Here is a 13,133-nt window from a genome sequence, read left to right on the forward strand (position 1 = left end):
TTAAAAGCAAAAGGATTGCAAGGGACAGAAGTGGTCCTCTGGAAGATCATAACGGTAATCTACAACATAATAACATAAGAAATAGGAGCAGGAGTAGGCCAACTAGCCCATCAAGCCTGCTCTGCCATTCAAAATGATCATGGCTGATATGACCATGGAGTCATCTCTACCTACCTGCCTTTTCCCCTTAACCCCCCTACCATACAAAAATCTATCCAACCTTCTCCCTCCTTTACTCTCTGTGTACTCATGACTGTGTTGACATCCACAGTTCCAAACTGCTAATTAAAATTTGCTGACAACACTACACTGATTGGCCTAATCTCAAATGACAATGAGACTGACTACGGAGAAGTCTTCACCTGACACAGTGGTGTCAAGAAAATCTCTCCCTCAACGTTACAAAACCAAAGGAGCTGGTTGCGAACTACAGGAGGAATGGAGACAGACTGGCCCCTATTGACAGCAATGGATCTGGGATTGAGAGGGTGAGCAACTTTAAGTTCCTAGGCATAAACATCACCAAGGATCTCATGGGATCTGTACATACCAGCTGTGTGATGAAAAAGGACCAACACAGCCCCTTTCACCTCAGCTGACTGAAGCTTGGTATGGGCCCCCATGTCCTAAGAACTTTCTATAGGGGCACAAATGAGAGCATCCTGACTGGCTGCAACACTGCCTGGTAAAGGAACTGTAGTCCCGTCAATTATAGGACTCTGCAGAGAGTGGTATGGACAGTCCAGCGCATCTGGAGATGTGAACTTCCCACGATTCAGGACATTTACAAAGACAGGTGTGCAAAAAGGGCCCGAATGATCATTGGGGACCTGAGTCACCTCAACTACTTCAATGGTACCTCAGCGTAAAAGCCAGGACCAAGAGGCTCCTGGACAGCTTCTTTCACAAGGCCAGACTGTTTAATTCATGCTGACACAACAGTGTTTCTATGCTATATTGACTATTCATATTTAACTATTTTGTTACTGTTCTATTGTACATACTATTTACATTTAGACGGAGACTTAACATAAAGATTTTTACTCATGTATGTGAAGTAATAAATAAAGTCAATTCAATTCAAACTTATTTACTGAGGTAGCCTCCACTGCTTCATTGGGCAGAGAATTCCACAGATTCACCACTCTCTGGGAAAAGCAGTTCCTCCTCATCTCTGTCCTTAACCTATTCCCCAAATCTTGAAGCTATGTCCCCTAGTTCTGGTCTCACCTACCAGTGGAAACAACTTTCCTACCTCCATCTTACCTCTCACTTTCATAATTTTCTATGTTTCTATAAGATCTCCTTTCATTCTTCTGAACTTCAGTGAGTACAGTCCCAGGACTAAACCTCTCCTCATATTCTAACCCCCTCATCTCTGAAATGATGAACCTCTTCTGCACTGCCTTCAAAGCCAATATATCCTTCCTCAAGTAAGGAGACCAGAACTGCATGCAGTACTCCAGATGTGGCCTCACCAGTATCCTGTACAGTTGCAGCATAACCTCCCTGCTCTATGCGTGGAGCCAAAAGAGATGGAGGAGATCTTGGAATAATATTTTGCACTTATATTCAGACGGGGTAAAAGTGAGCAAAACAGCTGCAGTCCTGCATGGGAGGTTGGTTAAGAAGGTAGAGTTGCTTGACATTCAAGAAGTGTTTGCAAACGTCAGTTCAACTGTAAAATATGAAGAAAGATTGGATTGGCTGCTATTGCAATAAGAGGCTGAAGAGAGACATAACCAAAATGTAAGCCTAGAACCCTTAGTAGAGGATCAGAAATCACAGTATAACAATCTAAAGATCAAGAGCAAAATGATGGGGTGGAGGAGATTCTATTCCATATGCAGCCTACCTGAAGTAGGCAAGTACCATAGAAGATACCTTCACTGACCTTTCTGCAAGATCCATTTTCTTGGGACTACACCGTAAATTCTAAGTCACTAATAATAAAGAATGTGCATTTCCACAATTTCTGATAAAATCCTTGGAAGAATCCTTCTGATCTAGATCTTCCAATCACGATAGAAAGTAAACATAATACAAATCTGTCTATTCTTAATTTGGCCATTCTTTACCTTAGCAAGTTCATTGGTCAGTTCTTCTCTATCTTCATCCGTCAATCCACCTCGCAAGTCAGCAGTTGCTGCTGCATCTTCCCCCACTTCGGGTGCTGGATCACTTTGCAGCAGTCCTGCAAGAGAAACAAAGGAAATATTTTACCTTTGCACCCATTTACCTCTGCCCTGTAGGTTTAACTTTTGAAAATATTGCTCAAAACATTTACATTATAAGAAATCTTAGCTTAACACCTGTTACAAGAAACTGAGAAAACATATTGAAAAAGATTCATCCTTGCACCTCTTCTGAAGAATGCATCTTAAACACCATTCTCTTCGAGGATTTAAGATTATGGTTAGATTTTTGATCTTGCACATGTCCTGTATTAATCCAAGGTCAATTTTTATTTTTAACCTAATTGTAACCTTTTATCTCCACCCATTTAATACCATCCATTTTTTCTATTATCTAATTCGTTGATATCCTCTTGCTTGATAATATAATTACACTGAACAGCGAATATTTTTTCCAAGTGTTGCTTCCTCAAATCTTTTGTGGTTATGATAGACTGAAATACAATTTCAGACTACTAATATCATGGAGGCATTTGGAGAAATAAGAAATAAACTTTTACTGAATATGTGTTAATTGTATAACACGTTGCAATAGTTCAACTATGCTAAACATGTTTTGTTGATGACTTTTGCTTGCACTCAGTACCTAAGGCTTCTTGCTTAAGTGTCCAACAATAATCAGCCAGCATGGATGGATTCCAGTTGCCCTGATATCGCTTCTCTATGGCCGCAACATCCTGGTGAAACCTTTCACCATGCTAGTCACTAACAGCACCAAGACTTGCAGGGAAGTCTAAATGGGAATGCAGAAAATGAATCTTGATTGATGTGTTACACTTCATGGTTTTGCATTTTGTCAACCAGCTGCACATAGTTTGGTGCTCTGTAGTTACCTAGAAAATTTTCAACAACATCCTTGAATGTCTTCTATGCAATTCTTTTTCCAGTTTTACAAGAAGTTTTTTGAGATGCCTGTCATTGATGAACCATTTAATTTGGGGACCAACAAAAACATATTCCTTCATTTTAGCATCTGTTAGTCTGAGAAATATCTGTCTCAATTATCAAAATCATTCATGGAAAAAAGTTTGTGACTGGTGTCAGCAGATTCTATCCTTGCAGACTTGAACCCAGTAATTCTGCTTCAGCCTTTGACAAATACAAGTCTCTGACCAGATCATTTAACTCAGATTAAGTTATCATATGAGGCTCATTCAATAAAGGGTTCAAAATCTGTATCAGTACCAGATTTTCATTTCTGTCATATGCATCATGGTTTTGTCTGCCTCCTCTAGACTCCATGTCTCTGGTGGCTTCACACAGCACAGGTCGCATGGCTGAAGGGAAATTGGGGTATTCAATGGAATTCTTTTTAGCAGAGAAACCCGACACACTGGTCAGCCAAAAGAAGCAGTCTGTCACTTGATCCTTCTTGTTCTCGCCATATCACCCAGACAGGGAACGACATTGACTTCCGAGTATCTCCGAGCCAAGCTCCAAGATCGACAGCACATATTGCACAACAAATGTAAGAAACCCAGGCTGTCTTGGTTGCTAATTTTATACTCAAAGTAGAGTTCATAGGCTTTCTTAATAACAGCCGTCATGCTCCATCTTTGAGAATTAAGTATACATTTGCCACAAATACAACAGAAAGTAAAACGGCTGTTGAAACATTGGCGAGGTTATTTTGCTATCACAAATACTCCTGAAAATACGATTACTTTGTTATAACGCTATCTGTGTAGAGCATGCACATCAACGTGAATGCGCACCTAAATACATGTAAACGCAATGTATAAAGGTGTGCGCATAACTGTCTTATAGCCTTTCAAAAACCTGTCCTACTATGCAGCATTCATCCTGCATAAGCATGCCCAGGCATGCCTGGACAACACAAAACTTTTCAACTTACATTGTGGGCAACATTTTAATTGTCTTGAATTATGAATTGAAATAACAAGTATAGACAATTTTTAAAAATAGTGGGTGATAAGGAAATTCCAGGGTGATTTTCATGATCAGCAGTCCAAAATCCATAAGATATGCCCAAAAGTATTCAGGAAGCAAAATCTTTGCTGTCCAGTGTTACTTAGTATGTCAGATATGGCGCCTCCTTTTACAAGATCCTTTGGGCTCCTAATGACTCCATCATCCTCTTCTTGTTATGCATCTTTGGGTTCTTTTGATGGCATTACCAAATGTTTTCCAATTTTTTTTAAGCCATTATTCCCTTTTCCTCTCTCCTCTGCAATCTGTATTTTGTTAGCTATAGTACAAAACAATTTAACTTCAATCCCCATCTTTAAACATCTATTGAACGTAAGAGTCCCTTCTTTAGCCCCTTACTGAAGTGCATCTACGCTACACGCAAACTCTGATCTCTTAAAGCTTCTCATTGTTCATTTACTATTTTACCTGCCAATCTGCGTTTCCAATCCACCTGGGCCAGATCCCTTTTCAGTTCATTGAAATTAGCCTTCCAGTTGAATATCTTCACCTTTGCTTGTTCCTTGTCCCTCTCCATAACTACTCTAAACTTAAGACATAAACAATTAGATTGGACTGAAGGGGTGGAATGTTGTCATGGTTCAAGAATACTGGACTATTTCCTACCCAACTTCATCAATGGAGGAAGAAACTTGGAATATGTTATTTCAAAATGTTTTTCAGCAAATAGTTCTTAAGCCCATGAAGAATTGTGGATTGGAAAGGATCTGAATTGTAATTGTAATCCATCAATTAAACTGATAAAGTTTGTGGATGACACCACTGTCATTGGATAATCACCAGAGGCAACAAATCCAAGTTGTACTTGGAAGTGAACAAGCCAGTGTCCTGATACACCCACAATAACTTTCAGCTGAATACCTTCAAAACTACAGATAGGCATATCAACTCCTGGAGTTGTACATCTTCTCTCCACCATTTCAACGTTCAGGTTCCTGGGTATCATTACTTTGCAGGATTGCATTCATGTGGGGGAACCACATCTCCTTCATAAACAGAAAGGTCCAGCAGAGGATGTATTTCTTGCAGTAGTTGGTAAAATCCCATTCCTCCCTGAACATATGATTGCAATTTTCCACTGCCATCATAGAAAGTATCCTCACAACAACTATCTGTCTGGCTTGGTGCAGCATCCTCTCGCAATATACAAAAACTACAATGAACTGTCAGGTCAGCAGAAAAAGTAATTGGCTGCCGTCTACCATCTCTACAAGACTTGTATGTGGCCAAGACAAAGAACTGGGCAGTAAAAGTCATTGTAAAAGTCCCCACTCTGCAAAATGCCTTTTCCAAAAGCTTCCTTCTGCAAAGTACTATAAAGGCTATCAAAACAAAAACTTGTTTTTCCCATTTTAGAAGTTTCTTCCCTCCCCTCAGGCAGTTAATCTGATCAGTTCTACTTAACCCCTGCTCCCACTACTTATTACCCCCATCACTACACTGTGGACAAATGAAACCACTTTTTATAATGCTGTTTATACTGTAAAGGCATGCTGGTATTTTAATTATATTTATATACAATTCTTTATTCTTTATAATTGCTTTGTTTTTTGTTGCCTGCCACACCCTGACCAACCACCACAGTTAATCTTTGATAAAGCAAGATGAAAATTCTCTGATCTAATCAACCATCAATGCTCATTAATCACAGAATACTTTGAATTTTGATATTGGAAACACTTAGCTCTTTGGAGACTGAAAAATTGCCATTAAATCAGATAGAAACATTTGTCTAGCTGGTAGGGGATGGATCCAGTACGACCAGCCCAATTCTTTTGCTTGGAACTCAGACATAGCATCAGACAGTCAAGAATCATACAGCACAAAAATGCTTCGATAATTTAATTCAAGTTTCAGGAAACACATGTAACACAGCATAGTTTGCCAGAGTTGAACTTCAAACATGCACAACTGATTTATTCCAAGAATGGTAATCCAAGGAACAAACAGTACTTTTATGTTTACAAAATCAAATTTAAGAATACAATTGGCTGTTCAAATAACTTGTCAGAAACAAGAAGTCACATGAATTTATATAGATCACTCAAAACCACTGATTTTGTTCCTAGGCCTTAGATGTAAATTAAACCCTCAAATACTTGCCCAGACAGCTTCAGATTGTGTTTGCCAAGTCTTCAACAGAGGCTGCTTTCATGAATGGTATCTAATAAATGGGCTAGCATGACAAATTAAAACCAGCATAAAAAAATTCAAATCTGCTAAGTAGCTCAGGTAAAACATTGCAACTATATACCAGCAATTGAAACAATAATTAGCCAACACATCACCTCCAGAGGTGGTTAACTCAAATTTATAATTCACTTTTCCACCATATCCTTTAAAGCTGTTATATGCTGAGTGCATGCATCATCCAACTTCATGCTCATGTTCCTGATCTCCAAGATCAAATTGCATTGCACATTCCCTCATGCTGTCAGGGAAGGGTTTCTACTTGTGAGGTGGTTGCACTGCAAAATATATACAATGCCCTTGCATGGATAAAGGAAACAACTACATTTTACATATTTAAAAGTGGTTAGAATGGGGATAAATAATTAAAATACTATGAATCAGATTTAGAAAGTCGGAAAGAATGAGAGCCATAATGGCAAGTGCACCAAGCTGAAATTACACCACAACAATCAAATAGAACCTTTGAGAGCACAGATAATAATCTAAACATACAAGATCTTGAATCAACTTAACCTTGAAGTAAGATAGAGGTGCGCATTTTTTTTTAAAATGACAAAAGTAGTACTTTGAAGTGAAAGGGAGGAGACAAATGTAGATTGTGGCAACAGTGAGAGAACCAGGGGCTGCAAGCAATAAAGTCATTTCACTTTCATCTTGAGCCTATCCTACTTGGTTGGAAACTACAATTACGGGTTAACCTCTGCCAATTTTTTCTGCAAAGCAACATGCTCAGAGGCTAGAGTGCCTACAATGACTTATGTCAGTCACAAGTCTAATATGGTCAGGGCAAATGCACAGGTCACATGATAAACAGGGCCAGCAGATCAATTTCTATTTAAAGCTTGCCAAGTTCTCACAGTAGAGCGTTGCCTGGGTTGGAGGCAACTATCCAAAAAGAAAATTTAAACATGGAACCTCTTCAGTACAGATCAGAATAAGAAACTGAAGGGGGGGGGGGGGGGAGTGGCAAAAAATTACCAGAAGTTGGAGTAATCAACATTCATGCCTTCAGGTTGGAGGCTATCTAGACAAAATGAAGTGCTTTCCCTCCAAACTGAGAATAGTCTCACTGTGGAGGAGGAGTAGGCCGTGGAATAACATGTCAGAATGAGAATGTGAATTGGAAGTAAAATGGTTGGCCACAGGGAAATCTTTTGGCCGATGGAAAGAAGGTGCTCAACAAAGCAGTGCCCCAATGTCAGGTCTCACTAATGTAGAGTAAACTGCCTCAGGAGCGCCAGATACAATAAGTGACCCCAGATTAGCAGTTGAAGTGTTTCCTCAACTGGAAGGTCTGTTTGAGGCTCTGAATGGAGGTAAATCTAGCCTTACTTCACAACCAAAACTTTCTACCGCAAGCAACTTTCTAGTAAACTTCCTTTGTACCTTTTCCGGTGCAATCACATCTTTCACTTACATAGTCACCAGACTATTTAACAGTTTCTTCCCCCATGCTATCAGACTCCTCAATGCCCAGATCCTGGACTGACATCAAACTGCCCTATTGTCTTGTTTACTATTTATTGTAATTCCTGCACAGTTTTGTGCACTTTATGCAGTCCTGGGTAGGTCTGTAGTCTAGCGGTTTTTTTTCTTGTGTTTTTTTTAAATGTAGCTCAGTCTAGTTTTTGTAATGTGTCATGTAACACCATGGTCCTGAAAAAAAATCTCATTTTTACTATGTACTGTACCAGCACTTACGGCCAAAATGACAATAAAAGTGACTTGACTTATACTATGGCAATCAGCTTTGCACATAATACTCCAGTAATTGCTTACTCAAGTACAGTACCCTGATCTATGATTTATTATTCTATGACCTATTTCATGAAGGCTGGCATCCTATATACAGTACTTCCTTCACTTATCTACCATGTTTACTGACCTGTACAGGAGGACTCTCTTCCTCAATAATCTAAGGTTCTTCCAATAATAGTGAATCAAAATATAGTACCTCATACTCTCCATCTCCCACTGTTCTCCCACTGTTCCCACTGTTCCAAATATTGAAGATACTTAGGCCAAAGGACTCAAGTTGCTTCCCTTGGAAGGCCTGATAGGCTTGATGCTCTCGGGGATGTTATCAAAATTCTAAGATTTATGGATTATTATTGTAGTTCATATTGGCCCCTTTCAATTCTATGTTAGTTTCGTATTCTCTCCCATTCTTTCTTGTTGCTGATTGGCAGGTAAAGGCTTTTGGGTGGTCCATTAGTTTATGTGCGAGGGAGGGGTGGGGGTTGGGGTATGCAAGTTTTTGTTTCATTTTCTTTCCATGCAGGGCAGATTGATGTCTTTCTTTCATCTACTTCTATGGTTTTCTGTATTTTATGGCTATCTGGAGAAGGCAAATCTCAAAAGTTGTATCCTGCACATATACTTTGAAAATAAAATGAACCTTTGATCAAATCTAATTAATATCTTTTCAGTAACTTAAGATCCTTTGCTCCATCACCACTTTCACTCGAGATTTTGAATGTATCGTGAATGATGCAGACATCTTATGTGAAAAAGTAATATTTGAGACTCTCAACTGCAGCTCATTCAGGAATTAAGAGGCAGTCTTTGATGGAGGCAATCTCTGCCCACCCTAAACTACTGAATGGCAAATACATAAATTTGCTGCCACTCTGTATTCCCACACATGTTCTGTAGGCCAAGAACAAAATGTGAATATTTTACTTCCTCCCCCCCTTCTAACTTTGACTCTTTTTTTTCCTCTCCAGTTCTAATGAAGGGTCTCGGCCCAAAATATCAATTGTACTCTTTTCCAGAGATGCTGCCTGGCCTGCTGAGTTCCTCCAGCACTTTCCGTGAGTTGCCTGGATTTCCAGCATCTGTAGATTTTTTTTTGCTTAAGAAAACTTACCAGTCTGAAGAGAATAAACTTCAAAGATAAATTAACAAAACAAATACAGACTACATGTACAGTGCCTTGCAAAAGCATTCAGCCCATTAACCATTTTCATATTTTACACTAATTTTCTAAACTTAAAATATTGAAGTAGGACTTTTTATACTGAGCAAAGAGGGATGAATACTTTTGAAATGCTGACATTTCAGTTTCTGAATTTTTAGTCTTTCATGCTGTACAATTTTCCCTGTTTTCTGGCTCCATTGTGAAAGGGAGGGAAGTGATTCACAAATAAAAATTCTCAGTTAAATTGACCAAAATTCTGTGTTGTAATACTTATCTATGTGAACAAATGGTCGAGGGCTGAATACTTTTACAAGACACTGTACCAAGCAATCTGCCCAAAAGCACAGGACATCAACAACATTGCTGGGAAAGCACTTAACCAACTTGAATTTTAGATTTCCAATTATTGCTCCAGAAATCTTTGTTATATCTTGAGCAAAAAGACCATTGTTTCTATTCATTCATGGAAACACTATATATTTGTTCAGTTTACCATGGGTATGCAGAACAGTCTGTCAAATTAAACAGGTTTCAATTTAGGGCTGCCTAATTTTAAATAATAATACAAAAATTAAATATTTGCAGAAGACCATTACATTCACACAACTATCATCTTTGAAATTTGATTAGCTAATGCCTTGAATAAAGGATCAGATCTTTCATAAGACCGTAAGATATAGGAGCAGAAGTAGGCCATTCGGCCCATTGAGTCTACTTTGCCATTCAATCATGGGCTGATCCAATTCCTCCAGTCATTCCCCACTTTCACCCCATACCCTTTGATGCCCAGGCTAATCAAGAATCTATCTATCTATGTCTTAAATACATCCAATGACTTTGCCTCCACAGCCGCTCATTTAAGAAATTGAAACTTTGTTTCAAAGATCAAAGATCTTTCTCATGTTCTTGATATTTATTGCTTTATTACTGCTGTCTTATTTTTTATTTTACAAAATGTTTCCGTTCTTTGCCCATCAGGTGCTGTTCTTTTACTGATTCTATTATTGTTATTGGATTTACTGAGTATGCTCGCAAGACATACATACTTCAATTAATAAATTTACTTTGAAATTGCAGAAGCTATCTATTGAAGCAGCAATCATAAGGACTTCCTTTGTTTGGTTATCCACCATGTTAACTATCTCCATGTAGAGCTTTCATAGTTTCTGGCAGCCCCAACATTGACAATGAAAATCCTGTAATATCATCGAGAAAAATGTGTGGAGATCAGGTGGAGCATTGTGGAGACCAAGACAAAGGTAGGAATCAACTCCTTTTGTCTGGATATAGCAAAAATAAGTGACATTATTTGCCATGTCACTTATTTTTGCTGTATCCTGACAATTCAAGCTATTTCAAAGGTTATTTAGAAACCTCTTGCACAAAAGAGATAAAAATAGGTTTCTAAATAACCTTTGAAATAGCTTGAATTGTAACCCTGGCCTTCTCACAATGTCATTCACCAGTGCATTGCAAAATTTATCTTCAGCTTCAATGACAACACAAAATGCTTAAAGACACAAGTTATGAAAACGAATCATAACAACCTTGTGATCCAAATTTACCACCTTCCAACACATCTTTACCACAGAATTCAATCAAACCTTCAATTGTTTCACATCCAAAAGCCTTTACAAATCAAGCCTTAATATTCTTTCATCCCAACTATTCACCTTATTGACCTTAAAAAAAAACACAATTACATATTTTATTTGTGCTTAAATCTGTTCAAATAACAGGATTATGAACTTAAATTGAACTCAGCTCTGTTGATCCTTGTTTAGATTTCAGAAATTACCTCATGTTCCAATACCCAATTATATTGTGCTGTGGCGATCCACTTCCTAGCGCACTCGAACCGGCTCACAAATAGCCAGCGCGCCGGCACAAAGGCCAGTCCCAAAAGGGCGCCAGGTCTGCTTCACCAACAAAGGGAAAAGCCTGCGGGCAATTGTGAGTCCATGCCCCTACAGCATCCGCGCCCGGGGAGGGAGGGATCAGGGAGGCTTTAAAGCAAAGCTGTGAAGTTCGAATAAAATCTTTCTTTAACTGCAATTTACTGGCTCCGTGTCGTTATTTTAGCGCTGCATGTAGCACACCGCTACAGTGCCACCATTCTTAAGTGGCTTCTGGCCTTTGAGCTTCTGCAGTCAAGATGCATGTTAGACACTGTAGAATCAGATACTACCAATCTTCATGCTGGCCAGGGTACAGCCCTAAATTCCCTATTTCAGAGCTGAATGACCTGCCCAGCACAAAGCCTATGCACAGTAGGCAATTCATTGACAGACAGACATACTTTATTGATCCCGAGGGAAACTGGGCTTCATTACAGCCGCACCAACCAAGAATAGTGTAGAAATATAGCAATATAAAACCATAAATAATTAAATAATAAATAAATTATTCCAAGTGGAAATAAGTCCAGGACCAGCCTATTGGCTCAGGGTGTCTGACACTCCGAGGGAGGAGTTGTAAAGTTTGATGGTCACAGGCAGGAATGACTTCCTATGATGCTCAGTGTTACATCTTGGTGGAATGAGTCTCTGGTGGAATGTACTCCTGTGCCTAACCAGTACATTATGGAGTGGATGGGAGTCATTGTCCAAAATGGCATGCAACTTGGACAGCATCCTCTTTTCAGACACCACCGTCAGAGAGTCCAGTTCCACCCCAACAATATCACTGGCCTTACGAATGAGTTTGTTGATTCTGTTGGTGTCTGCTACCCTCAGCCTGCTGCCCCAGCACACAACAGCAAACATGATAGCACTGGCCACCACAGCCTCGAAGAACATCCTCAGCATCATCCAGCAGATATTAAAGGACCCAAGTCTCCTCAGGAAATAGAGATGGTTCTGACCCTTCTTGTAGACAGCCTCAGTGTTCTTTGACCAGTCCAGTTTATTGTCAATTCGTATCCCCAGGTATTTGTAATCCTCCACCATGTCCACACTGACCGCACATTGCTCCAACAAAACAAACTACAGATGTTCTGGGCTGTCATACTCAGCATTTCCCAACTAATTATGGGAGGAAAACATTAGAATACTCCATCACAAGGTGTATATAAATCACAATAATTTGATCTTGGGGAAAAATGAGATGGGAAAAACAAGCATCTGGCAAGTGGCTCATGGCAAAAGAATGGGGATAGGAGATGGGTGTTAAGACATAAAAAGCTGACAACTGTTGGGTTTTCCTTTAACAGGGTCCAAAGCCAGTACAGTAATACAGCCACTTAAGCAAGGGAAATTTGCCCTTACAGAATCCATAAATCACGACTAAAAATAATACACAGAATAAAATCCATTAATGGAATTTGAGAAGTTTTTCCAAATTTCATTTCTTGATGTAACACATGCGGCTCTATTTATGGGAAGAATACAAACCATTTTCCAGGAATGCAAACCTCCTCCTCCCCCCACCACCTCCCAGTTACATAAGCAATCCCCTGTACTTTACAGTATTGTGAAGTTCCCACTACAATTCTGATTCAGACATTGCCTGTTGCTGATAATAAATACACCAGAAAGTACATGTCAAATTTCAGGAAAAACATGGACAACCCAGAAATAATTTGTATTTTCACAGTTTGTGGTCTTTTGCACACTGATTCAATGTGCCCAGTTGGTGCAGTCTTTTGTAAGATTCTATTATCGTTATTATTTGTTGAGTTTGTCCACTAGAAAATCAATCTTAGGGTTTTATATGGTGACATACGCACTTTGATAACAAATTTAGTTTGAACTTTGAAATGATTGGAGTAATGGAGGGGGGGGGGGGGGAAGAGGGAAGAGGAGAATGTCAGAGGTATATTTTTAAGCAGTGATAAGTATGGGAAATGTGCTACCAGGGGTGGTGGTACATTTGGG

The 13,133-nt window shown here is 39.2% G+C and overlaps 1 protein-coding gene across 4 annotated transcripts in view; it reads right to left on the reverse strand.

Annotated features, from left to right (window-relative positions):
* tpd52 (tumor protein D52) overlaps positions 1–13,133 on the reverse strand; it is a 207,150-nt gene that overhangs the window by 160,205 nt on the left and 33,812 nt on the right. The window contains exons 1-2 of one of the 4 annotated variants that reach the window (XR_009514592.1): positions 4,554–4,745; positions 2,079–2,194 (exon numbers count right to left, since the gene is read on the reverse strand). Coding sequence is in view for 3 of the 4 variants with exons in the window: in XM_059983515.1 (XP_059839498.1) it covers positions 2,079–2,194; positions 4,554–4,662 (225 nt within the window). In the remaining variant the exon portion in view is untranslated. Of the gene's footprint in view, positions 1–2,078; positions 2,195–4,553; positions 4,746–13,133 lie in introns of those variants that run through there. The other 3 variants (XM_059983515.1, XM_059983513.1, XM_059983514.1) reach the window with 3 other exon arrangements.

The sequence above is a fragment of the Hypanus sabinus genome, chromosome 1 (genome assembly GCF_030144855.1).
Source record: "Hypanus sabinus isolate sHypSab1 chromosome 1, sHypSab1.hap1, whole genome shotgun sequence".
Lineage (NCBI taxonomy): Eukaryota > Metazoa > Chordata > Chondrichthyes > Myliobatiformes > Dasyatidae > Hypanus > Hypanus sabinus.